We start from the raw sequence: 27,589 nt of genomic DNA, 5'->3' as shown, positions 1-27,589 counted from the left end.
GATCGAGGCTGATTTTTTCTGTTTTCAAAGGTCATGTACTGCAATGGGACAGTTAAAGTGCTTCACTAAAGAGAGTGAAAGTGAAGGTGAAAACGGAACTGAGGCCACCAGTGGTGGGAAAGGGGCAGGGGGAGGAGGGACAAGGGAGAAACTGGTAAAGGGCCACAAAAATGTTTACACTGTGTAATGATAAAATTAAAAATAAATAAATAGAAAGAAAGTGAAAGTGAATGAAGGCGAGCTAAAATGCAGTGACCAACGGCCTCTTCTCTTAACAGCAACAATTTCACCTTTAAAAGACAGTGAGCATCATGATGGACTGAGACACACCACAGTTTCCAGAGCTTCAGCTAATGCCAGGGGGATGGCACTTGGAAAAGAAGTAAGTAGAAAATCCCCACGGTGGTTTTTGCATCTGGTTTAAATCAGGAAAAGTGCTTTCTTTGCAAAAGGAAAAAGCTCATAAAGATGACAAGCACATCCCTACAAGGCTGCCTGAGATGGCCCAGGATTATCAAAAAATGATGCCTACTCTGAGAAGAGGATACATAAACTCTGAAACCCATTTTGCTCGCGGTTACATAGGAAAGCAAGAAAACAGCTGCAATTAAATTTCAGAGACATCAATTACCTAGGATTCAGGCTTTTAAAGCAATTGGTGTTTGCTTTCATCCCAAAGAATATTAGCGAGCTGTGAACTTGATTACAACTGTGATGCAAAGAATGGACTATATACAGGAAAGGCAAAGAAATAATCAACTGAAATCTATGTACTTATTCAAATAATCCATTGGGCACCTAAATTAAAAAGCTTTCCATAGCAGTTTGTGCCCTACCGTGGTCAGGCTTTTTTGTCAATACAAAAATCAGCTCATTATCCGGGGTGTCCAGGTCTTGCAGGCTCAAGGAAGAATTGTTCATCACCACTCCTGCTCTTAGTTGCACTCGGAGAGGTTGCAAGGTCATCCTGGGAGGCTCATCGTTTTTCCTCTGATTAAAGGAAAATATTAGATCTCACACAGATATTGATTTAAGAAGAAAAAAATGCACATTACTCTGAGAAAGTATCATTGTTGCAGCAACTTTCACTACCAAACTAACATTTAATATGTCAACATCTTTACTTCCCAGTCAAAATGGTTAGTTTGAAAAGAGAGCAAGTAACACAAACAAAATGTCTCCTTGAAAAGGAGCTAATGGGCTTTCTCCAAAAGTCTTCTCAGATATCTTCCATAGGCACAGTAACCGTATTTTGTAGACAAAAAATATGAACATATGATTTGCCAAGTACAACTATATTTGGGGGATAAAAGGGCACACTATTTGAACTCAGAACTGTTTTAGAAAACCCTATGCATACCATTTAGAAGGATGCCATATTTGGAAGTGTGGTCTCCTAAAGCTGTCTCCCTGCTCCCAGGCCAGTCCCGCCCACCCCCATGTCCCTCAAGAGTGCTGAGGGTTCCATACATTTTATTTTTCCAAGGCAGAGTGTATTCCATTCTGAGATTTAACTTTTATATCTCTTTCTCCCTCTGGTGGTAGAGCTAGCCTGGTAATTGCTCAAATGAGAATAAGTACATCATCAAGGACCACAATTATTTGATGTTACAATTAAATGAATAAATGCATTAAAAATATAAGAAAAGGCAAGCATGCATGTAGAACCACACACAATAACTTCAGAGGAAAATAGGCATACATTAGTTTTCATCTAAATATGGACTGGCTCTCACAAACTGTTTTCACATAGAATGAATAAATTTTACCCTGAAATAGAAATTCACATTCCCAAATCAGACTGTTTCCCAAATTCCAACCTTACGTTTCCTGAAGGTTAAGTTTATATTTTTAAATTGACCTTTAAAATTGAAGGTTAAATCCAACCTTCCTTGCTTTTGAGGTCATATAAAGAAAGCTACTTAATGGTGGGACACTGTGGTCAAATGCTCAACTTTTCCAGCTTCCAAAATCTTTACCTCGATGGTGATATTGATGCTGTGAATTTCTGAACGACTGGTTCCATCACTCACATAAAAACTAAAAATATCATGGGTTGGCTCAATGCTTTCATGAACACTCTGAAAGTAGTAAATGTAGTTTTCCAGGACATCTTGAATGGGGAAGGATGCCTCTAGGTCACTGGTAGTTCCAGGGCCAAAACGATCACCTGCATCAACATCAAAAGAGGACTTTTATCTTGATCCATCAATTTCTGCTTAGTAGGCTGAACTAGAAGACAAAACAGCACTTTTCACAAGAGAGGAAAATATGCTTGAGAATAAAGCTGGGAGAGGGGAGAAGCACAGGGCCAGGAACTGGAAGACCTGGAGTCAGACCCCTGTTACCACACTGACTATTTTCTCATCTATGAGTGGATATGTCTGCCCTGCTCTTTCCTCAGGGGATCAGATGAGATAATGTACATGAAAGCACTCAGAATGTTTTTACTTTACATAGCATAGAATCAGTGGTTGTTGTGTTAGGAATCTCTAATAATGTAAGTCTTGGAACAAATAACAATCCAATAGCAAAGGTTCTGCCTTAAGTTCCAGCCAGTTTCAAAACCACTTTGTCTGGCATATCCTGCAAGAGGAACCTTCTTTCTCTAGATAAGAAAAGGTTAACTGTATACTTTTCACACACACACACACACACACACACACACACACACACACACACACGAAACATCTCCAGCATGTTTTCATTTGATTTCCCAGTTCCCTAAGGAAACCTCTGCATGGGTCAGAGCTCAGGTGCCATTCAGGCATTGAGGTGCCCGGGTGCCATTCAGAGATCCACAGAAAGTGCTGGCTCCAGTTTACTCTTCTCATCTCAACCCCAAACACTGTAAAAGGCCAAGGGGAAGAATAAGCAATGTCTAAATCATGGATGTCTTTGCCTTTGACTTAATTCTAATTTGAATCTAACTGCTTGATTTTAAATTGTTACCACAATTTCCTTCTAGACAGAGAGAAAAATAAACCCTGTGTCTTCAACATTCCCTGGATATATATCAACAAAGGAAACTGTAGCTAGCAGATCTGAAAGAAAAAAGGCTTTCCTCTTTCCTTCTCCATGATCCTTTGCAAGGATCCGGCCATAAATTAAAAGGCCATTAGCCTCCTAAATTACAGACAGTGTCATATTGGTTGACATCCCAACAGAAAGACTAGGAATGAAAAGGTTTTACTTATTTACAATTTGTTTGAAAGAAGAGCTCAAGACAAACATTTGTTCTTCAATAACATGGATTTTTCTTAAAATTTACCCCTTATATTTGATTCCTCTGGACACCAGAAGCATAGAGAGGTACATAGAGGTTTAAGTGACCAGTGACCCAATAATCCCTAGGAATACGGTTCACGATTTCCAGAGAGAATTATTATAATTCCTTCAAATTTTTATTTTCTCCCTCCATTGATCAATATCAATATGGGAAATGTGGCTTCTTTATTTGGGTCAAAAATAGCCTAAGTAAAGTAAATGATGCCTAAAAATATACACAAGTATAATAATGCCTTATTTTAGATCATTGGGAGAGCAAGCTATTCAATAAGTGAACCTGTCACTGAAGCTTTAAGCACTGATAATCTTTCCAGTTTCTAAAATTGCATCTCTATATTTTGTTATAAATCGTTCCTATTAATGTGCTTCCCTGCCTTCTTAAACAATAGTGCTTGATGCACGCAGGCTATCATTACGCAATGCCTCAGAGGTAATCAAGGTGGGTCCTATCCTGTTTGTGCTGGTCCTAAATGAATTCAGATTCCATACCTAACATTATAGTTATTCTGTTTCTTCCCTTCTTGTTGGTAAAAAGTAAAAGCTGCTTCCTCTAACAGTTTTTAAAAAGATGTTCTGATCAGTTGGCTTTTGAATCTCAGTAGCTAGTTTTATATACATAAAATAGACTCGGTTCTAAGCAGAGGCAGAGGGACCTCTCCTATGGAGCAAAGAGTGGGATACCTTTAGCTGATGTGCCTTGGGACAATTAGTTTGCTCCCCTGAATGCCTTTTCCTTACTTCCAGGTTTATACCAATGTTATTGTAGAGGGGCAGTTCTCAAAGTGTGGTTCTTGGACCAGCTGCAATGGTGTCACCTGTGAGCTAGCAGGAAATGCAAATTTGCAGGCTGCACCAACCTCCTAAAACAGAAGCCCTGGGGCTGCTACCCAGGAAGCTGTGTTTTCACAAGGCTTCCAGGTGATTCTTATGCATATTAAAATTTGAGAACCACTTTTTAGAGAGGATAAAGCTTGCCAGAAATTTGATTTTGTAACCAGTGAGATGCTCCTCTACATGGAATATCTATGATCCCCCATGCGTTCCAGGTTAATGTAAAACCATGTTAGGAAGGTTTAATAAAAGACCACATGGAGAGAAAAGGTTGAGGACAGACATCCGTTCATGATTTCCCACCTTTGCTGTGCTCTTCCCTCTGTGAAAAATGCCATTTTCCCTCTGCCCATGGTGACTCCCACTAATCCTTCAGATTCCAACTCAAACGTCACTTCCTCAGACTTTTCTGCCTTCTCAGGCAAAAGTAATTGTTTGGCCTATGTATTCTCTCAGTGCTTTGTTCTTTTTCCTGTCCTGACACTTGTCATTTATTATAATTTATCAATCTTGATATCCATCTCCCACTCGAGGCAAGGTCTGTCTCTCATTCATCTTGACATCCATTGTCGAAATGAACCTAATTCAGTAATAAACAAATCTGAAAGACCCAAGACTCTGTATAGGGAAACATGACCACTGCTAAATAAGTTTCCAGCAACCCGGCTCAAATCTCAGGCACCATACCGACCAGAGGCACCTGCAGTCAATGTCCTCTGGTGGGAGCTGCTAGCTGCATGCCAACTAGAGCCAAGCACTGGTGCTCAGGAATCTCATTGCAGAGGCAGCAGCACAGCAACCTGCAATGAGCTGTCTCAACTGCCAATCACAGCAGGTCTCAGGGGGACGGTGGACAGTACATGCCTTCTTGCCTCTCCTTCACTGTGACAACCACCAGTGGGTCCAGGGCAGATGGTGGATTGGGAAGGATGTTGAAGAGGGTGTCACAGATAGACAACCATGCATTTTAATTCATGTCAATTCCGTAGAAGGAGCTGAGACATAAGCTATGGTTCAGCTAAACTGCAGCTCCCTAACAATAAAAGGACAGGGATTTTTACTTTCTTGACACTCATTTCTCAGTGTAATCCACAAGCCCCTCCACCCCCATTGCTGGCATGTGAAATCCTCTTACCCTGCTTTTTTACCCATAGCATTTATTCACCCTCTTACATCTTACATAATTTTCTCATTTATTAGGTTTTCTATTTGTCACCCCCCACCAGGATCTAAGGCATCATAAAAGTAGGGGATTTTGTCTGTTTTTCTTACTGATCTATACCTAGTGCTTTAAAAAGTGCCTGGCACACAGAACATACTCAGTAAAATTTTGTTGAATGAATGAAACAGTTCTTCCTTCCATTTCTTTGAAACGGGTTCATTCCTCTTTAGTTCTCCATCTCTAGGTTTAATTGGGCACAAACACCTCCCTCTACCCTCCCGTCTTTCCAGGTCCTGAACAATTCTAAAGCAAAGCTGGTACCTGTTCCCGTGTTTTCAATGCAGCCGTATTTGGGCAGAGCACTTAGTTTAATGATGGCATCTCCCTGGAGGTTGTCATAATCATCAGTAGCAAAGAAATGGTGAAATGAGAGGGGAGCTCTCCCTCCCTCGTCAACCTAAGGAAGAAAAGAATGTAGAGTTCTTGGGTAGTTGCATGTAACTGCAGTAAAAAAGAACCGATCGGAAAAGTGCTGCCTGGGGTGACCTTCCAGCACCAATTCCACTTCTTTGAGGAGGCAGATCCTCTATAGACGAGATGAGGAATGTGCTTGCTGCTGAAGCCAGACAATTTTTCAGTGCCTCTCAAAGCTACACTCAGACACGACTTCCATGCCTCCCTTCAAAGTTGCACTTCATTCAGTGATGGATCTGGTTATAAAGCAGCTCTGGCCCATTCTAATCACCCACCTCAGTACAGCCACATGACACGATAGCTGCCTTCCTCCGCATCAACATTCAAAAGCCCACAGCTAGAGGATGATAGATCCAGCCCTCCCTCGAATACGGTGAGGGTGACTCTGTTCCCATCCACAATAAAAGTCCCATTTATTCCCTTATATCATATATTTATACGGGTGCAGGAAGAAAGAGCTTATCATATCTAAAAGTTAGTGCTTATCTTAATGTCAATGAGGAAAATAAATCAGTACAAGTAAAAGCAGTTGCTCAAACTAACTTTTTCCTTTAGGGCCCTGATTTTTATGCTAACTCTGCAACCTGAGCCTGGTGTTTTTTGCTAGCCTGCTGGAAATGGTCAAGCCATTTCACACTGAACAACTCTTGGCTAACTATAGGAAGATCTATAAATTACAAGGTGGAAGAGTGCCCTGACTCTGGGAACGTGGATGGTCCAAGTGGCTTCCCCAAGGTGTGGAAATGGAAAAATGAGAGGGATTTCAGAACCATTTAGAAACAACACAGAGTTTCATGAATTTTCTGTTGTTCAACAAAACCAGAAAAATTCCTGAGCTTTTGGCATTACAGTATGTACACAGAGCAAAAAGAGAAAAGTGACTTAACTTTTGTGGCATCCCTACCATACACTGGGTACTGTGCTAGGAGTTTTCCATGGATTTTATTAACCATCAGAGAAATCCTTTATGTCGTAAGAATAACAATATTTTAAAGATGAGGAAATTGAGGCTAAGCAGGATTAAGTACTTGGTCCAAGGTCACTTGGCTAATGGTCACTCTGCTAATCAGTAACGAAACTGGCACTTGAACATACATCTGGGTAACTTCAATGATCAATATATTACATAGCCCTGCCCCCCTGCCCCGTTCCCAAGGAACCCTCAATATTGTTTACAGTGACAGGCATCAACATGATTTCATAGTGACTTGGGGGCACTGACCATGTTTTAGTTGCCGCCATTATTAAATTGTAAACTCCTCAAAGATATATTCTATTTCTAATTTTATTCCCAATACTAACATCTAGCATAATGTCTAGCACATAAATATTTGTTGTCTAACTAGATAATGTGGATATAATGGCTTGATTTTCTGCATGTAATTATTTTCATACTTCTTGAAAAACTCATGACTAGAAACCATGCATATCTTAATACCATTGCCTGGATATCTTGAAGGAAGAACTTGGCAGCCAATTTAAGCAGAAATCCTTTCTTTACATCACCACAGATTCTAGCTGTCTGTTTATTGATCTAAAAACTGTTTACCGTGATAAGGTCAGCAAAAGCAATGACTGGAGGTGGACTTTCTACAGGAGTGACCATGACAGTAAACATCTGATTGTCCAGATGGTTGTGGTCCATGTCAGAGACAGAGAAATGGAAGCTATCTGTAACTTGATGACCACCCGTCTCAAACACAGCTGAGTACCTGTAAAGGCCAAAAGAAGAATCAAAAGAATGAGCTATACTGACTAGCCAGGTAAGATGACTGCATCTTTGTTTAAAAGTGGAGCCTGAAGCAATATATTCTTTCAAGGGGGCTACAATCAGTTGCTTAAATATTTAAACACAAGTTTAAAAAATTCGATCAAATAACACAAAGTGATTTTGTACCTAATTTTCTTGTTGTTGATGTCTTCCATAGTAAAATTGGAAACCTCTGAGAGTTCTTCCACCTCAGGTCCTGAGGTTCTTAGGAGAGTACCATACGTGGGCAGAGAATTTAACCGAATCCAGATCTCTGAGTCGGGGGAAGAATCGTCCTAATCAGGCAAATATGAGGCAGGACATGAATGTACATTCACAGTAAGAAACACCTCCAGTAGTTAAAGATCTATGGGTGTTTACTTCTCTGCTACCTGGAAAAGTCTCTATCCTTTTGACATAAAGCAACATCATTTTAAACTGCATGAAAATTCCATTATTTACTCCTCCTAAGATGCCTTTTTGATAATGTATTCTTCCAGGAGTAGCTCAAGATAACAGTGGGGAAATGCACTTTAGGTGTGGGGCATAAAACAAAGAGATGTCCTATCGCTACTCTAAGAGCCACACAAGGTTTTGTTTTTATTACAAGCATGTAGTAAAGAAAAAAAACATCCTCAGCTGTAAGTCATCTATCTATAAACACAGATGTTGGCTTCCTCAAGAGTTCCTAAGGATGGCTTGCTTTTTAGAAACAGGTAAAATTCCACTAGAACATATAATACAGAGATAAAATTTTGTGAAACAGAAAAAATAGAAGTTATTTAGCTTTGCCAATGACTCACTTTAAGTAATATTTAACAAGATAAAATTTTAGATTAACAAAAGAATTTAGGAAGTCTTATGGATTTCATTCCATCAGGACTGATTCTATGGATGTTCACTCCCCAAGATACCTAATCTTAACAAAGACCATTTCCCTTTCTCTCTGCATTGTTTATTGAGAAATAAAACTGACTTTCTGTGTTTCTATATGGACAACAACTGAATGTCTTAATGAACAAATCCTTTCTCTTCAAGGATATTTTTGGAAATATCTAGGAGGCAGGCATCATCTTGGAAAATCTCTCTGAGTCATTGTCTTTTAGAGCAGTTGATTGTGAAAATGGGGGCACTCTACACTTTACCACAGTAACAATGAAAATAAATGCTGCGTGGTCAATTGTACTCTCAAATGCAAATTTTCATGGCTGTGTTGTACAGTTGGTTGCAGTACAGACTGGGAATGCCCCCTGGGGGGCCAGGGACAGCAGGTTTCAGTCCATTCTCATTTCTATTTCCAGCAGCCTTTTTAAGTTAGTAGATCAGAGCCTCAATGCAAGAGCACAGAATTTTTCATATCTCTTCACATTGCTTGACCCTAAGAAGAAAGGGATCTAAAATTCATCAAAGCTGCAAAACTTGAGAAAATTTCACCTAAATTTATACTCTAATTTTAAAGTTCCACTATTTCTCCACATGAGTTATTACAATATGTAGGCTTCCAAAATATTATTTTCTAATATTACTGAATTCCTTCTGAGAGAGAATTATAAAAAGAGAGTTTTAAGGCATTGTCTTCTGAGATGGTGATAAACTACAGGGACAGAGCTCCTGGCTCTTCATTAGAATGAATAGCTTCTAACGTTGGCAAATTTGGCAAAGAAGTGCTTATTTCATGTCAGGCATATCTTATTACATTTCAAATCTCAAGTGACTACTGTTTGAAAAAGTGAGAAATAAGATAGACTTTTTTTCCCCTGAAAATACTCTGTCAAATTTAAAGAAAATCACTATTTTAGGATATCCAAGACATCGTGGGTACATAAAAATGCATAAGTACATAGATGTTGATCTCATGTAACTTTCCTGTTTCAAGACCTCGGTATCCCTTTTGTATTCACATCTTCATTTTCTTTTTATTGTTTATACATCCATGAACACACCATTCAATAGGAGGACTAGAACCGTGGGAATAACTAACATTAACCTACAAACTCCTACTTCATCCTGTCCTGGGCCTTCCATTACCTTTAATTTTGCTTCTTTCTTCCTTGAATTTCTTATTGCAGTTTAATATGTTACTAGACAGTATATTTTTAGCTTTTTTATTTTAAACTTATAAAAGTGGAGTTAGCTCTACTCCGTGGGATTTATTTTTCTTTTTATTTAATAGCAGACTGCTAATATCCATCTGTATAGTTATGTCCAACTATAATTCATCTATTTTGAGGCTCTCTAATATTCTATCAAGTGGGTATAGCACAAATTATCTGTTATCCTGTTGATGGGCATTTGTTTCAGAATTTTTGCTGTTACAAATAGTACTGCTATAAACATACCTGCACCTGTCTTTTGGTGTGTATGTGAAAGTTTCTCTTGGGTAAGAATCTAGGAGTGGAATGGTTAGGGTGTATGAATACTTATCCTCACAAGACAATGCTAAATTCTCTTCCCAAATGGTTGATCCAGTTTATACTCCAAACAGCAAAGAACCTCCTGTAGATCCATTTCCTCTCCAATACTTGATACAATATAGTATATGGCCTTAACCTGCTTTCCCTGATCACTAATAAAGGTGACTATGTCTTCATATGTTTTTTGAACATATGGGTTCCTCTTCTGTGAAATTCCTAGTCATATCTCTTGCTCATTTTTTCTATTGGATTATCTTTTTCTTCATAATCTGCAGGAGTTCTTTATATTTTCTTTGTTAATCTGCAAATTTCTTTTTCCAATTTGTAACTTTGGTTGTTTTCTGTCTTTATGGTGTGTTTTGATGAATTTAAATTTAATATTAATATAGTCAAATTTATCAATTTTTCCTTTCATAGTTAGCACTTCTTGTTTCTAGATTAAGAAATTCTTCCCTTCCCCAAGATAATAAAAATATTCATCTATATCCTACAAAGAACTGTAAAACTTTACTTATGACATTTAAGTACTTGATGTGTCTGGAGTTCATATCTGTGTAGGGTGGGAGGTAGCGGTACAAATTCCTTTTTCTGCCATACGAATAATCATTTTGTACAGATCCAGGTTACAAGTAGCTCCTCCTGTTTCCTCTGGTCTGGCTTGCTATCTCTGCTTTATATTAGAGTTTCACATGTTGGTCCGTTTCCGGACTCCCTAATGTATTACTATGTTACACTGTTTTAAATACTGTAGATTTATAATAAATCATGATATCTGGTAGGGCAAGTTCCCCCTCCCTCCTACCATTCTTTTTCAGAATTGTGGCCCTTTGTTCTTATATATTTTAGAATCAGCTTATCCATTGGGCTTTTGATTGAAACTGAATTAAATTGGAAGATCACTTTGTGGCAAAATTGATATCTTTTCAACAATAAATACTCCTGCTAATGCATATAGCATATTTATTTAGTGCATTTTAAGAGCTATAATTTTTCCTGTAGAAGTACTGCCTGATTTTTCTTAGATTTGGTCCAAGGGGCATAATTTTTTTTTAATGTTATTTTAAATGGTATTATCATTTAAGTTACACTTACTGGCTATTTTTTTACTTCTATATAGCAATGCTATTGCCGTTCACTGATCTTATATCTGGCTTCCTGGTAAGTTCTCTTTTTATTTCTAATATCGTACTTTGTCAAGAGATTCTTTGGCTTTTCTTTATAGTCAGTCATAGCATCAATCTGCTCTTGAAATTACATTTGTTACATTTATTCTCATATACATTTGGTATCTATTCCTAGATACATGTTATGCAATGTTATTATAAATGGTATCATATTTTGAATTATTTTATTTTTGGCCAGTTCATGGCAATGCTAAATTAGCTTTTTAAGATTAATCCTATATCATCCCCCCCATATTACAGATGAGAAAACTGAGGCCTAGAGCATTTAAATAACTTGCCAGTGTTCACTATACTAGTAAGTGGTGAGCTTGGATTAAAACCCATTCATTCTAACTCCAGAACATGTACTACTTCTCCCCTACTTGTTTACTTTCAATACATAGTAAACTGTGTATGTAAACCTACCTTTAAGCAAATCACACAGAATCCCATTTTTGCCTTTTGTCTGTTCCAACATCATATCGCTCTTCCAGTTAATGATATTCTGACTAAGAACAGACTCTCCTGTTCCTATCCCTTTACACTCTGCCCCACTTATGACTAGAATTTCAGATGGCTTTTCCAAACTTCTGTATGTTTGCTGAAAACTTACCAACTGTCCATATCTGGAAAAATCTTTCTATGACATTCAGTACAAAGTTCTTCTACAACTCTTAAAGAAAGTTAGTATATAACCTAGTTACATCTTTAAAATGTATGCTATGCTTTTAGTAGGCTAGAGTAGTTCTTCTGAAGTCTTTCTGCTCCGGTGGGCAAGTTCACATTCAATCAATTTCTGAAAATACATATTCAGTTGCCAGTGGGTTTGCATTTTGATATGCAGCTTATAATATGTGGTTAATGGGCAGGAACTACTTCTGGAGTGACATTTTGGTCTGTCAAACATTCTTCAAGCCTTGGTAGTCTATTGATTAAATCTGAATTCATATGTTTTTATGAATTCATGAGTTTCATAAGATTTAAAAGACCATAACTTATGCTAAAAATCACCTGTCAATTAAAAACAAACAACCAACCAAACAAACCAAAGCTGTTCTGAAACTATAATAGACCCAGGAGAAGAATCAGAATGGAATGAAGTTTCCCATAATTTAAGAAAAGACAATTTAAGGGGAAAATTTGTGCAAAAGCAATTGTTCCCAGGCCAATGCTTTGTCTAACATGCTACTGTTTAGGACTAGATTTTATAGTGGGATTCTTCAGCTCAGAAAAGGATAACTTAAAACTATACAGTATTTTTTTTTAAGGGCCAGGCCATTGGTTGAAATTCCCAAATTAGAAAAGCAAAAATTCAATACTAAGAATGATTACCATTCAGATCATCATTCTTCCTTTCAAGGCATTGTGAAAACTACTCATTATTATTGTGTTTACAGAGAGAGTATATATCTGTTTACAACATATGTAAGTGTAAAAAAATATTAATTATACTTATCCTTTGCTGTAGAGGAAGAATCAAAGAAAGAAGATGAGTTTAATTACCCAGATCACTCATCAAGTTAGGGCCAGACAGGGAAAAAAGCCCAGAGTCTTTGATTCTCTCTTTGGTCCCCTACACATTGCTTTGGTGGGTCATGAGACAGAGGGTGAGTCAATGGTCTTGCCCAGGAAATCTGGCAGAGGGCACTGCCAACAAGGTGTGCCTATATGCTATTCAGAGTGCACCTGAGACCAAAGCTGACGAAATGTGGGCTTTTGCTCAGGAGGCCATGAAACGCCTTTACCTATTAGTCACTGACCAGGTAAGTGCTCACATTTTCTTCTCCTAAAATTCCCATTCCAAATGTGATGGATGGAGCTTAACCAATCTGACATTGGCAGTGTTTCCTGTTGACAACCACCCATCCCTACCCATACTCATTGCTTTCATCAAAGTTTTGCTCATTCACTCGTCTGCTCATGAGATACTGGGAGAAGCCAGCATAGAGAGTATGACTACTCCTAACAGCAGAATTGTAGGAAAGTTGAGAGAAAAGCATTCTTTACATGGCCATATACCTGCTACCCCAAATATTCAGCCATGGCATTGCTTTCTAGTCTGCCTAGTCAGAAGGCAAATATAAGAACTTACCACGTAAGCAAGGTGTGACCGAGTGATTATGGCTGTGCTTCCACTAGCAACAGTTACACTCATTGAGGAACCAGCAGCCAGCCGAGGCCCTTGGTCCTCTGACAGGGACACCTCCACTCTGACTTCCAACGTTGTTGCTGTGATACCATCTGTGGCTGAGATTTCCATGCTGTCTTCCCGGGCAGAGGAGCCATCGTGTATATACCGAAGAGCATCTTTCTCAATATCGTCATAGGTGAAAGTGTCAGCTTCCAAGTATAAAACAAATTGCAAAACCAGTGATTCTGGAAATGATGCTTTTTATTTATGTAACACCTTTGTTCTCAAGATTTCAAAGTACATGTAAAATCATAAACTTGGGAGTTATTAGCTAATTAATCCAACCACCCACCCACTGTAGAATTCCCTTTACGCAACCCTTGAAAAGGGGTGATTTAGCCTGTTCTTCAACATTTCTCAAGGTTAGAGGCTCATTGTTTTACAAGGTAGCTAGTTCTATTGGAGATAGCTTTAATTACTCATAATTCTTTTGTTTTAAAGTTCTTAATCCTGTTGAACTAAAATATGCCTCTATAAAATTCGTTCATCATTCCTAACTCTAAAAAAAAATAAGCCTCTATTCGTTAAGAAAGCCCTTCTGGAATCTAATCCGGATACTGAAATTTTTTGAAAAACTTAATGAAATAAGTTAAATTGCATTTGATGAACGTTCACGAAGTCTTTATTTTAATTGGGGGCATAAGGGTTTTTTTAATTAAAAATGGAAAAATATACTTGAAGTTAGAAACTCAAACTATGCAGTCTAGAGTACTTATTCATGATAGATTACATAGATGTGTGGAAAAATTTTCAAGTTCACATAAATTTGGAAAACATGGGATTAAATAATATTTAAAATTTAAGTTTACTAAACTGAAGGATTTATTAGGATTTTAAAATATTTAATATACAAATGTTAAAGCTTCTCAAACTTGCTTAGTCATGAAACTCTTTATGAGAAATGCTTCTTAGTGCCATGGGCCCTAATGATCCCAAAGGACATGGCTGAGGAATTGGTCTTCTTCTATGTTATATTCAACCCTATTTTCCGATAGATTATTGGCTCTAATAATTAGTGTTATATAATAGGATTAAAGATTTTTCTCATTCTTTGCGTTCATCTTCTAAGTCTTCTCTTCCAACATTGTGTTACTGTGTCTTACTGATGCTAGCAGTATTATGCCTAAAAAAAAGGTAATAAAACCAACTTTCTACAAACATCTTTAGATCTTATCTATTAGACACAAATAGAGGTTAAATGTAATGCTAAAGGAACTGGGCAACGATTGCTATGCTCCTAAGTAGTTCCCTTGGAATGCTACAAATCTATTCTTACAACCCTTATTTTGTTCAGTAAATTTTTAAAAGTCTACCCTTATGACTCTCAAGTGCCTATTGGTTGCTCTTACAAAATTCCATCTGCCTTCAAGGGTGAAGATTTTCCCACCAGGGATATTCAGAAGAATGCATTACTATGTCTCTATAAGGAACTATATTAAGGTTTTGAGAAAGTACAGATTGTTAGAACAAGATAAGCATCCTGAAGTGACTAATATGAAAGGGACAATATTCACTTTGATATATAAAGGGCTGACTACTAAAACATTAGATTTAGTTGTCTTCTTTGTGCTTTCCTGCTCTTTCTAAAGAGTTGGTGTATATATATACATATTATAGTCAGAGAAAGCACAATAAATATTATTTTGAAAAGCTGGTCATATTACCACAGTGTCACACTGCAAAGACAATACTTCAGAAATGTGTTCCATTTTTTTATGGATGAAGATAAGTGCAGTTAACACTATCAGAATCACAGTGCTAAAACTACTGTGATAATTCACTTACCAAATTAAGACAAACACATCCCCATAAACAAACTATAAGAAAGTGGCAGCTCACACCTCATATGGTGGTGTTTTAAATGCATATACTCCAAGTTTCAGAAATCAACCCATTTCACCTATAATTTGAGGAAAAGCTTCACAGTTTTGGAGGTGGAGAGTGGGAGCGTGCAGAAGAAGCAGTCTCAAACATCTAGGGTATTGAACGAAACACAAAGGAAGTATCTCCTCAGGATTTGTCCCACAGAAACACTTTATTCTTGTCTGAGACACATAAAACTGACTGTAGAGCAAAAACTCCCTCAAGCAGGTCAGTGACAGTGTGTGCAGCTACCTGCGGCCATGGGCCTTTGGGACTCTCCTGCATACTTAAGGAGCACACCATGCTGTGGAGGCTTCCGAAGCTCAAAGGAGAGGTCTTTAGGTGCCATCTCAGCATCTCTTACTATCAACCGAAGTCCTGCAGGAGAATTAAGCATGTTGAGAGAGAATGGGCACTTAAAAAACTGTACACTCTTTCGATTAGATAGGAGGAATAAATTCTGATGTTGTATTGCATGGTAGGGTGACTACAGTTAACAGTTATGATCTGCGTATTACAAAACAGTTACAGCAGAGGCTTTTGAATATTTTTGCCATAAAGAAATGATAAATGCATGAAGTGATTGACACCTTACCCTGATTGTACCCCATCAGATTGTACCCCATAAGTATACATAATTACAATGTGTTAATTAAACAAACAAACACTGTACATTCCATATACATGGAAGCCACAGGCCAGTCTGGAAGCCAGATTTTGTGTAACCTGATAGTTATCAGAGTGCTGTTTAATTCCAATCAGGCACAAAAAGTGAAATCTGATGATACAGTCAATTCCCAAACTGCTAGTAGTTCTTCCAAAAGTTCACTCACATATAGATAGTTCTGAATTCAGAACATCTTTTCTCTTCCATACAAATGAGAGCACAGCATAGAGGAAGCCCACAAGTAGGTTGTAAGTCCTGACTGGCTGGGGTAGATTTTCGTCCCGAAAATATTCCCATAAACTATTTTTGCTTTTCATTGTTTCTTCCCTTTTTATTTTTCCGAGTCTACAGAAGAGCTAAGTATAATGATGCCTGCTATGGCCATCATGAAAGTGACAAGGAGTAGGGTAAAAATGACAGTCGTCTTTGTGCATATGGCTTATTTAAAAGTTATCCACTGCTTGCTAATAAAATGTTCTTGGTAAAAGAATAAACTTCTAAAAAGTAAGTATACTAATAAGTAAATAAAATCATGCACAAAATAACCAGGCTAACTCTAACTCTTCACTACTGCTGAAGATTACTGTAATCTGTTATTTCTTCTGTTCCTTTCTACTTTCTAAATAGAAAACAAGAGCAGTCACTGAAACCAGCTCCCCTCTATTCTCCTCTGTGCTCTCTGTTACTTCATGTTACTTTGTATTTTAGTGATGGTAACAAATCAAACTCCAGGAGGCTGGAAAATAAATTCTGTGTTCTATTCTAACACTGAGTGTTGGCCTCTGAAGGGTTTATTTCCTTCTCTCTGCGCTGCTTAGATTTGTATGGACATGGGCAGAGGAAGGATGTGGGTGAGAAGGCACCCAGCTTCTGGAAGGGGAGGTCACTGTTTCTGGCAACTATCAGGAGGCTTGAAGAGGAACTGCTGCTGAAATATGGTCCCATTTCCAAAGCCATGCTTCTTCCTGGCTCCCAGTTCTTACCTACAGAAGTGCTGCCTCCTGGACTGACCTCAAGCAGAGGAGCTGTGACCTGGAACACTGGCAGCTGCCGACCAACGGGAAGTAAGTGGATGGTGAGGGCCATCTCCGGACTCGTGTGCTTTCCATCGGAAACTAGAAAGAGTGAACGCACATGCACACACACACACATCCATCTGTCGTCTGGTAATCTTCAGGCTGTTTCCACAAATATGTATCTGGAAGCTTTTTTAGATTACCTCAACACTTTAAGGAGATGCTTACAAATGGAAAAAGTAAGCAAGCAAGATACTGTGAACTGTTCTAACAAAGCTTTTTCTACAAATAAGGAAAAGGATAAAGGACCATAATCACAAAATCATTCTAAAAGTCTACTTTCAGAACAAGATGATTTTAATAAATTTTAGTGTAGAGTAATATAAAATATGCACTCTTAGATGATGCTGGTAAAGACTTTTATTCATGGAAATACTTTTTGATTCAATTTATTCCCCTAAGGTTCCAGAAAAATATTTTCTTTCATGAACTCTCTTTTAGAAATGTCTTGTCTATGTCTCATTAGAATAGAACTTTTTAAAAGGACAGAAGATACCAATACAAATGTCTCTAATGGCATTTGCTTGGACGTAAGCAGATCCATTTTTACCTGGTCATTATGCACAATGCCATAAATAGAAGACACCTTTGTGAGCAAAACATTGACCTTAAGATTTTATTTCCCTGGGTTATCTGACATCCAGGTGAACACTGATCTCCTGAGGGAATGAGGGCAGAGTTGCCTGACTCTTGGCTCTTACTTCCACTTTCCCCTATGTTAACATATCCTCCCTTCCCTTAAAGCCAGGTTTGGAGGGATGTCTGCTCCAACTCATAAATGTTTATCCACAGTGGCTATTGAGAACACTGGACTGTTAATTATTTTAAATGTGTGATAAGCTCACACATGGGTAGGTTATGAGAAACTGATTTCCTTCCTTACTCTCTTCTGGATTTAGTAATCAGTCAGTGAGAATCTGAGCTCTTCTTAAACAAAGTAAAGCATTGCTTATTGACTCTTAGTAATGATTCCACTAAGGGTTTAGATTTGTCTTTTCCTTGAAACAGATCTGAAAGATATGGCTAGATATTATAAGGTATGCTCCTTGTTCTAGAGAAGTCCAGAAACAGCCCTACTGGAGAAGAGAAGACATTATCCACGTGAGAATGAAGGTTTCAAGGCTCTGGTCATTCAGTCAAGTGTCAAGATTATTGCCACTGCTTCTTTGTTTTTTTTTTTTTGTTGTTGTTTGTTTGTTTGTTTTCCCTTAACATAATGTCCTATAGGTTCATCCATGTTGTTAAAAATGATAGGATTTCCTCATTTAAAAATATTTTATTTATTGAAGCATAATTGACTGTACATACCTGTGGGGTACAGAGTTGAATATCAATACCTGTGTGCAATATGTGATGGTCAAATCAAGATAGCTAGTATATTCAACATTATATAATGTCATCCTTTTTTTGTGACTTGTTTATGTATTACTTTCTCTGTATTATCAAAGATGGGACAGATGATTCTTAACTTTTGGGGATTTGGGGATAAACATATAAAATTTTCCATAAATTTCAGTGGATTCAGGATTCTCTGAGGTCCCTGAAATCTAAGTTAAATAAAAATAAATAGCTGCAAAATAGAATTTTACTTTCTTATACTGGACATTAGTTTTATTTTTAAGTGGGAAGAAACTAAGGGAGCCTTTAACAGAGAAGGAAAGGAAAGGCCCTAAAACTTCAGTCATATCACACAGCTGTTCAGTGTGACCAAGGCATATCCTTGCCTTTGGAAGTGGAAGAAAGCTATTTTCTAGTACATGTTACATAACTGGAAAATATATCACTTGGGCACAGGGTTTTGCAAGCAAAAGCAAGAACTTACAGTCAAAATGTTAGCAATTACATGTCTAGCTCTCTCTTTAAGCAGCGTTTCTGATTTCTGTGGAACAGTCATACTGCCCTTGGGTTCAGTGGTGCCCCCTGCAGGCACCATCTGCCTCACGTGAGTTCCTTGCTAGGAACTGACCTGCAGTTGCTGCTGGTGAGGTCAGGAACATTCACTTTCCTTCTCATCTTAGCTGATTAACCAGAATGAGCTACTGTCCCTCATTCTATGGATTAATGTCAGGGCTTGGGCTTGTTGCTGCCTCAGTTCATTCTTTGTCCAAGTTAAAATTCTCTCTCACAAAACTGTCCTAAAGTAGATGGCTTACCTCCTACTAGATTCCAAAAGTTTTTCTCTCTTATAAAAAAACAGGAACCTCAGGCAGAAACAAGATGAATTAAGGTCAGCCCAAGGTCTATTCCCTATATTCTGTTTAACAGGTTCAAGAACCGTTTAACTTAAGGTCCTAGAGAAGTTAATTGTGAATGCTTCACCTACTCAAGCTTTCAGGTCAGAGTTGTGGCTTGGAAAACAAACTGGCATGCTACTATGATACTTGTTTTTCAGGATCAACTCATATACACACCTCACTAAACTAACTATCCCAGACTTGGAGCCAGAAACTTGTATAAAAATTCTGGTTCTACTGTTTACCAGCAGTGGACACCTGGGCAGATTATTTATTTTATTTATTTTTTATTATTTATTTATTTAATTTAATTTTTTTTAAAAAATTTTATTTTCCGATTATTTATTCATAATGACCTCCAGCATCCTCAGCTGAAGTCAGCTTTAAAGTGCTGGAAATAGCTATCTTTACAATATTGTTATAAGAATTAAATAAGATAATTTATTATTATAAATGGTTTTATAAAATGTAAAAATCTGTTATAAGTTATTACGGATTCTATGAATCACCCAGGAAAGGTCTGTCACTAGAAACGAGCTGGTTCTTATCAACAGTGACATACACTGAAATTTCCTGATGATTCAAGTCTGACTTTTTAACCTTAAAAGAAGAAAGGAAAGGCTGGGAGTCTGAGAGAGGTGACTTTCTCTCCCACCAAGATTCTTCCCTTCATGATACGTAACAGGACATACGGATGGTTGATTCTAATGTAACAGTCAATCCCATCTAAACAGCTATTTAGGTATGCAATTTATGGTCAGCCATCCTCACTCTAGACATAAACAAGAAAGAAGATTGTCTCTATGTTGCCCCAGCCTAGTCTGACTCTGCTTTTGCTGATGGGCACTCAGCTTCTACAGCACTGTGAACTAAAACTGGGATGCTGAGCTCTTCTACACACAGGTTTCTCAACTCACTCTCCTAAGACTTACCCCTCCAGTAGCAGGGCATTTAATTAATGACTTTTTTCAAGATTATATACAACCACTATTCATTAGCTGAGTATAATATAGAAATGATTATGTACCAATCATTGTTCTGAGAGATTTACATATATATCATTATCACTGTTTTTATTATTGTTACGATTATCCCCATTTATGGATGAGGCATTCAGGCCTGGAGAGGTTAAGAAACTTTGCCAGAGCAAGCTGAACGCCAGGCCATCTGGATCCAGAGTCTAAGATCTTAACCAATATTATCTCATTTTAACAGGTATTATGACAAGTTGAAATGGGGCTTAAATATTAATCTTTAGCATTCTTGGTGGGTTATTTTTTCTATGAAGATAAAGTTAAGCTATTACTATTTGAATATTTTATAAGAGTCTTGTTTTAGAAGAAATTACAAAACCTTTAAGTAATTCTTAGAAAACAGCGAAAAGTGAAAAGGAGGGAGAAAAAGAGAGGACTAATAAGGAAAGGAAAAATTCTATTTTCCAATAAAATTGAGATTAAAGTCTTCACCTGTGAAGTGGAATTTCACCGATTCTGGGAGACCTGAAAGAGCAAGAGAGAAATCAGTATAATAAGTATTTTGAGGTCAGAGATAGATGGGGAAGGTATGAAACATGGGACAGAGGTTAGGGAAGTAAAGCATGTTTTAATGTAAATTATTCTGGCTTAAGAAAAGATCACCAGGTTGTCTGATAATACTATGTTGAATTTGATGGTACCAGCACTAATTTTAAGTAGCAAAAAGAATCACATAGTGGAATAATTTTATATCACAGCAGTTGGAGTGATTTATAATACATTCATTCAGATCCTATCTTATCAGTACGTAAAATCCTACAAATTGGTTAACATGGCAATGTCGTATATCACTGACAGGGCTCTCAGGTGGGTCAATTTCAGTGTAGAATTAAGTGATGCTGGGACATTGATTTACACACTGTAACTATGTGAGAGATTTATCTCATGGCATTTATCCCACAGATTATACAGGACAGGACTCTGCTCTCTCTAAAGAGGCACTGGGAAGTCAGGCAAATATCACGGATTTGGAAATTACTTCAACCATGGCTGACACATTTTCTTTCCCTCTAATCCCAAGATATCCTGAGTTTCTTGTAAAGTAGGTCTTGTAAAGTAGGGGTTAGAGAACCATGAACATTTTCATGGACCATTAGTTACCCAGTTACTGAACACTGGGAATACTCCTTAGAGAAGAAGGTCTATACCCACCCGTAGAGATTTTCAATCTAATTGAGGAGTTAGCCATTTTCTGGATGATTGAACTTATATTAAATAATGGCAGATACCACTTTAAATGTTTACCATAATCAAAAACATAATTCTAAAATTATTTAGTCCACGCTCAACTCACCAAAAGAAATCGCCAGCTGTTCTGTATGAATAAAGCTACTATATAAAAATAATACACTATATTCATCATGTTATATGGTACATACACTTTAAAGACTATGAAGAAACAGGCTCAAGATTTTTAGAATCATCCAAGGCATAGAAATATTTAGAGATATATTTAGGGACTCAAAACTCCTGCTTTCTGGTCAGCAGTTTTGGTTACCGGATCAAGGGAAGAGATCAGGGCAGCAAGGATAAAGACTCTCCTGGCTTAGTGGAAGGGCAGTCATTGGCTTTAATGAGAAACTATTATTCTTCTATTCATTTTTCTCTTCCTTTAAAAAGGAGTTTCCTTCAAATCCTGATTTCCATCCCTAAAGGTTGCCTACATTCTCCACCCTTCCATAAATGCTTCCTTGAGGTCCTACAGGACCCTCCTCACGGGATCCCCGCATGCCTATCCACTCTGGCCTCCTCCTCCTCAAGTCCTTCCACATCACTGCAGTCACAAGCCCCTTATATCTTAAAACCTCCACTGGCTTCCTCTTGTTCTTGGGATAAAGACCCAAAACCTTACGGGCTTCCAGGGCCTGTCTCTCCCACTGGCTCATCCCTGCTCAGCTTGGCCCTCCATATTCCAGATATACTGGCTTTTCTTTTAACCCCCACATGCCACATTCTCTCCTTTCCTGCGGCCTCTGCACGTGGGATTCTTGCCCTTCCTTCAGGAATGCTCGCCCTGCCATCCCGACATGCACACTTAGGCTGGTGAGCTTCTGCCCATCCCTCCACTGCCAGTTCCTCTTTGGGGCAGCCTCCACAGAGCCCACAGCCTAGGTTAGTCTTGTCATGTTTAATCCACTGAACGTTCTTCTTCCTTCTCAGAGCTCTTACTTCAATCTGCAATTAAACGTTCATTACTGGGACTATCTTTCAAATTCTGTCACTATCCCTAGATCCCAAAACTCACCAAAGGCAGGATCCATGCCTCTCTTTGCTCACCACTATAGTCTCAAGGCCTCGCTCAGTGACCGGCCCACAGGAAGCACAAAATATGGATTTATTGAAAGTACACCTGCATGTATGAATGAATGGAAGTTTTTAAAAAAGATGAACTTGAACCCATGTTATGTATTGGCTACCAGGTTTCAAGCTATTCAGAATAATGATAAAGCAGTGTCACCAAACCGTCCAGAAGGACTGTGGGAAGAGTTAGGGCGAGCCTGCCTTGAAGATCCATAGGGAGCAGTTGGGGTGCCTCGCAGCAGAGATCATTACCAGCAAAGGAGAAGGCCATGAGCTCCTGGAGATGGGGGGCTGCAGGAGGAGGACGGTACATGATTTTGCCCTGGTTAATATCTTCCTGAGTGAAATACCGGACAGGAGTGTGTGGCTGGCGCCTGTGCTCGATGATACCTGGGGAGGAAGAGACTTGGCATGAGCATCAACAGCAATTCTCTTTTCAGACTGATCGAACAGAGCCACAACACCTGCCCTTCTCACTAGTGGGGGTCTTCTAGCCTCAGGAACCACTGCTCTCTGGTTGCTCTTGGTGTACTGTTTTACAGTTATTCAAGAAGAGGGCGAATCTGAAATCCAAATAGCGTCTTGACTAGGTCAAGTTCTCTGAGAAAATGGTACAGACTGGTCTCCTGATGAGGTTGGAAAAAGGTTTTTCTCAATCTACCTTCTTTCTTCAGAAACTCCTTAGTCTCTGAGATGATCTTTGGCAACAGTAATAAGGATCTTAATTATTCTAAGAACTGGATTTGCAATTATTACTGTGCTTGTAATAAATGTATCAGGGGCTGCAGATCTGCCTGTTTCTAAATTTTGTAGGTACGGAACTAATGCTGTGATCATCTTTCATGTCCTCTTCACTCTTTAAGAGGAGGGCACATGTGAGGCTTGGTATTGAACTAATTCCCTTTTTGCTGGGCTGAGAGACTGACAGCCATTCTCCAGAAGACGGCAGGCTGCTGGGCTGAAAGAACTCCATCTCTGCCCTGGCAATATAGGGAGAAACTCTAGCTAAAAATTAGCAGATTTAAAAAAGGGAAGGATGATTTTAGACTTTTAATTTCCTTGGACTTTACCAAAGGGTAATGGAATTCAATTTTTAAACTTTTATTTCTCCTTGGGAATTTGATTGGTGGTGGTTGGTCTTGGGAGAACAGCCTCAGAGACAGGACTTACTAGAAGCTGGTCTCCTTTCTGTGAGAGACAGCCACACCTCTGCTTGGCATAGGCTTACTAGTTAAACCTGAAGTTAAGAGACCTAAAGGCTGCAGACTGATGGAAGGGGCCACCTCTCCTCTCACTGTGGTTCCACATTTCTGGTGGGAGGAGGAGTGACTTATCCAATTATGAAAGGAACTGAAAATGTGTGGCTCAGCCCACTTTGGGCTCTCTGGCAGACTTCCTTGTCTTTAGCACATGCTTATTCTGGTCTGCTCACCTGTCATAACCTCACTAGGGCAGGTTCTGTCCATACAGACAATGCCTGTGTGTGTCTAGTTCTGCCAGTGCATGGGAGGGGGGAGCTCAATCCAGTGACACCACGTTCTCCAGTACAACTGTTAATCCCCGAGCTGACATGTTCATTTCCATCTGTCTGATCATGGGGTCTCTCACTCTCTCTCTCTCAGTTCTAAACCAGAGGACAGGAGCAAGGGGTATGAATGCTATTCCTTAAGACCTCAACACATATCTCTGTGTATATAGACATGCACAAAACTCCAGAGTTTTTAAAACTGGTCAACAACTAGAAGAAAAAAGCATCATGCAAAAGATCATGTATGGACTGCACATCTCACCTTGATTTGGATGCAGAGGCAGAGTGATATTGTATATAATCCTTTCACTTGGCCCCTCAGAGTTTACAAAAGAGAGAGAATGAGGCTGAATCACAGTCAGGCCATCTTCCCGAGCCTAAACAAAGTTTAAGAAGGAAGGAGAAAAAAATGGTATGATGAAAACAAAAGCCAGAGGCAAAAACTAACTTTTTTTAAAAAAGAAAACCAAATTCACTCTGGGCTTTTAAATTAGTCACACAAAGCAAAATTTTTCCAAGAGTTCAAAAGAAGGTTCCGGTCTCTTGCATTACAGATTTTTCTCAGCCTCAGGAAGCTCAGAGGGTTATAGAGTCTGCCTCAGGTTTTCTTGCACCTGACTCTTCTCTCCTCAGCCCCCTACCCCCAGGTTTATGTCAGTATGTGCCGTGGGAGTCCCAGTATGATTACTTTTTCCCTAGGTGGAACTCACAGTGGAAAATGTTTGAAAATGAGGCATCACAGCTGGCCATTCTGCTATGCTGCCATTCACAGCGGGCTCACCACATCTCTGCTCCTCTAACTTATGGGCGAGGGTTGAATCTGACAAGAAGTTCTAGGGACCCAGCTGAGAGATTTAAGTCTTGGCCCCAAGAGGTTTATCAGAGCATTACCCCCATATCTTAGCTTTGCTAAAGGGAACTGTGATGCTTTCTGGTTTTAAAGGCCTAAAGAAGAACTCACCTCAAACACCAAAAGAGGCTCATTATCTGCATTCAGAAATTTAAGAGCTATTTGTTATTAAAGTACATAAAAATAGCCACCATTTCTCTTTGTCTCCATTCTACTATTCAAAAGAACTAGATATTACTTTTCTCTTCTAGCTTTCAGGATCCAATGAGTGAGTCCAGCAATCAGAGGGCTGGTTTGCACATAGCTTTTGCTATCCTTTCACCTGTGCACAGCCATAACCCAGTAACAGTGGTAACATGCAAAAAACAAAAGATTCAGACCTCCATGCCCAGCCATGACAGGGGGTTGGGGACAGTGGCAAAAACACAATGTGGAGAGGAGAAAAGGGAAAATTAATCTGAGCATGGGCCTCTTGCCTGGGTCATGCACGCTGTAATAAAACAGAACAAAAATATCCCACTCATTGTAGGTTCTTCCTAATTGTCCCTTGAAGGTGGGTTAGAGTTTGACATGCTCTCCTGCTCTTTGAAGCTCTGCTTCTTTCAGAAGGAATTTTCCCATTTAGGAAAGGATTAAGTAGGCTCAGTAATGCTCATGGAGGAAGGCGTGGTGTTCTCCCTTTTAACTATGAAAAGATTGAAGGTTGCAGTTGCTTTGTAACTGTCCCCAGGGCATATTTGTCCTGGGGAGAAGCAGCATTTGCAGGTTAGGACAATCCCCCTATAGTAAAAGTCAGATTTCAGGCCCTTACTCAGGTCTGGAATGTAATGAGCAAGGAAAATTAGAACTGTGAACAGCAGCTGGTCTCTCACCCTAAAATAAAACAAGTAAGGACAACAAATTAAAAATATATGCCCCATATAAAGTGTTTACAGCCCATACATTTGTGCACACACCTATGAACATGCACACATGAGGGCACAGATACACGGATAGTATATTGTTCAGTACTGTTTGCCACTTTTCAACCTCAAAACCATCATAATAATTGAAAATTCTCAGAGTACCATGGGATATTTTTAAAATCTAGATGTCCCTAAAATAATAAAGTGATAAGAAGATAGAATGATCATGGACATAGGGCTATGGAAAAGAGAAAATATGCCCCTGTCAGGGTAACAGATATTCTATTTTGCAATTTATTGATACTATTTCTCTACTAATAGAAATAGACACTAGACAGAAAAGTAATGGTTTAATTCTCCGAAGAAAGCAAAATTGAGGTTGAGATATATCAAAGTATAATCAATTTTAATACTGGCTATTTGGAATGTTCAATATTTATCAATTAAAGATAGTAAGAAATGAGAGATTAAACTTCATAGAAATCATTATGGAAGATACTTTTTTATAACATGTCTGTCAACACAAGAAGATAAGAGAATAATGGTTTTTATGATATACATATTACCTCTGAATGCAACCAGAATCCAGTTGCTTCTCCCCAGCTACACTGCCACCACTCTGCTCAGAGCCACAGTCTCGCCCCTGGATCACCCCATGGCCGCCCTATTGCTCTCTTGCCTCCCCTACAGTCTATTTCAGCACAGCAGCCAGCAGTATGATCCCTTTAAAAGGACTTTAAGCCTCTGTTCAACCCTTGCAAAGCCTCTGCATTTTACTCAGACCAAAAGCCAGGTCCTGCAACAACCTATGAGGCCCTCCGTGATCTGCCCCACCGCACACACACTTATCACACCTGTGAGTTATTCTCGCTTTCACTCACTCTGCTCCGGCACACCCTTTATAGGCACATCCCAACTGAACTCATCATGTCTCCCACCTAAAGTGCTCCTATATTCCTTGTCCTAATGGATGGCACCTCTATATCCTCAGAAACTAGGGTGTCTCACTCTTCTCCCATACCTAATTGGCCACTGACTCTCTAAACCTCTCTAATACCTTTTTCTTATCATCTTAACCATATTTAAGTGTATAGTGCTATAGTGTTAACTATATTCATATTATTGTGCAATCAATCTCTAGAACTTTTCCAACTTGCAAAACTGAAACTCTGTATTGAAGAACTAACCTTTTCTCCCTCTCCCCGCCCCCCATCCCACCCCAGCAACCAACATTCTAATTTTGAGTTTAACTACTTTAGATACCTCATATAAGTGGAATCATACAGTATTTGTCTTTCTGTGACTGGCTTATTTCACTCAGCACAATGTTCTCAAGATTTATCTATGTTGTAGCATGTGACAGGGTTTCCATCTTTTTTAAGACCGAATATATTTTCTTTCTCCATCTATCTGTTGATGGACATTTAGGTTGCTTCTACTTCTTGGCTATTGTGAATAATGCTACAATGAACATCAGTGTGCAAATATCTCTTCAAGATCTCCCCAACTCTTAATCCTTATTGCCACTGCCTTGGGTTCATGCCACTAACCTTTCTTGTTCTAGATGACTGCAATGGCCTATTTGTTTTCTGTCTGGTCCCTATCCAGGATGTTCTCTACCCTGCAGCCAGAATGGTCTTCCTAAATTGATCATTAAACATCTGATCGTGCCACTTCTCTGCTATGAATCCTTCAACACCCAAATTGCTCCAACAGTCTTTCAGGACAAAATGGAAACTCCATCTTATCCTGAAGGTCCTTCATGTCCTACTCTCATTTCTTATTGCTTTTTCACCTAGAGATTTATGCTCCAGTCAGCAGAATTCCACGAATATGTCACGTTTGCCTGTGTCTCTAT

The 27,589-nt window shown here is 38.8% G+C and overlaps 1 protein-coding gene across 4 annotated transcripts in view; it reads right to left on the bottom strand.

The window, feature by feature from the left end:
• Positions 1 to 27,589, bottom strand: part of FRAS1 (Fraser extracellular matrix complex subunit 1) — a 422,531-nt gene that overhangs the window by 79,988 nt on the left and 314,954 nt on the right. For all 4 annotated transcript variants that reach the window (XM_063108769.1, XM_063108770.1, XM_063108773.1 and 1 more), the window contains exons 33-43: positions 24,239 to 24,353; positions 22,701 to 22,838; positions 20,580 to 20,612; positions 16,787 to 16,918; positions 15,389 to 15,514; positions 13,175 to 13,422; positions 7,653 to 7,801; positions 7,305 to 7,467; positions 5,603 to 5,738; positions 1,980 to 2,170; positions 837 to 990 (exon numbers count right to left, since the gene is read on the bottom strand). In XM_063108769.1, coding sequence (XP_062964839.1) covers positions 837 to 990; positions 1,980 to 2,170; positions 5,603 to 5,738; positions 7,305 to 7,467; positions 7,653 to 7,801; positions 13,175 to 13,422; positions 15,389 to 15,514; positions 16,787 to 16,918; positions 20,580 to 20,612; positions 22,701 to 22,838; positions 24,239 to 24,353 — 1,585 coding nt within the window. The remainder of the gene's footprint in view (positions 1 to 836; positions 991 to 1,979; positions 2,171 to 5,602; positions 5,739 to 7,304; positions 7,468 to 7,652; positions 7,802 to 13,174; positions 13,423 to 15,388; positions 15,515 to 16,786; positions 16,919 to 20,579; positions 20,613 to 22,700; positions 22,839 to 24,238; positions 24,354 to 27,589) is intronic.

The sequence above is a fragment of the Cynocephalus volans genome, chromosome 9 (assembly GCF_027409185.1).
Source record: "Cynocephalus volans isolate mCynVol1 chromosome 9, mCynVol1.pri, whole genome shotgun sequence".
Taxonomy (NCBI): Eukaryota; Metazoa; Chordata; class Mammalia; order Dermoptera; family Cynocephalidae; genus Cynocephalus; species Cynocephalus volans.
Note: the sequence above shows the minus strand (reverse complement) of the source record. Positions and strands in the feature narration are given on the sequence as shown.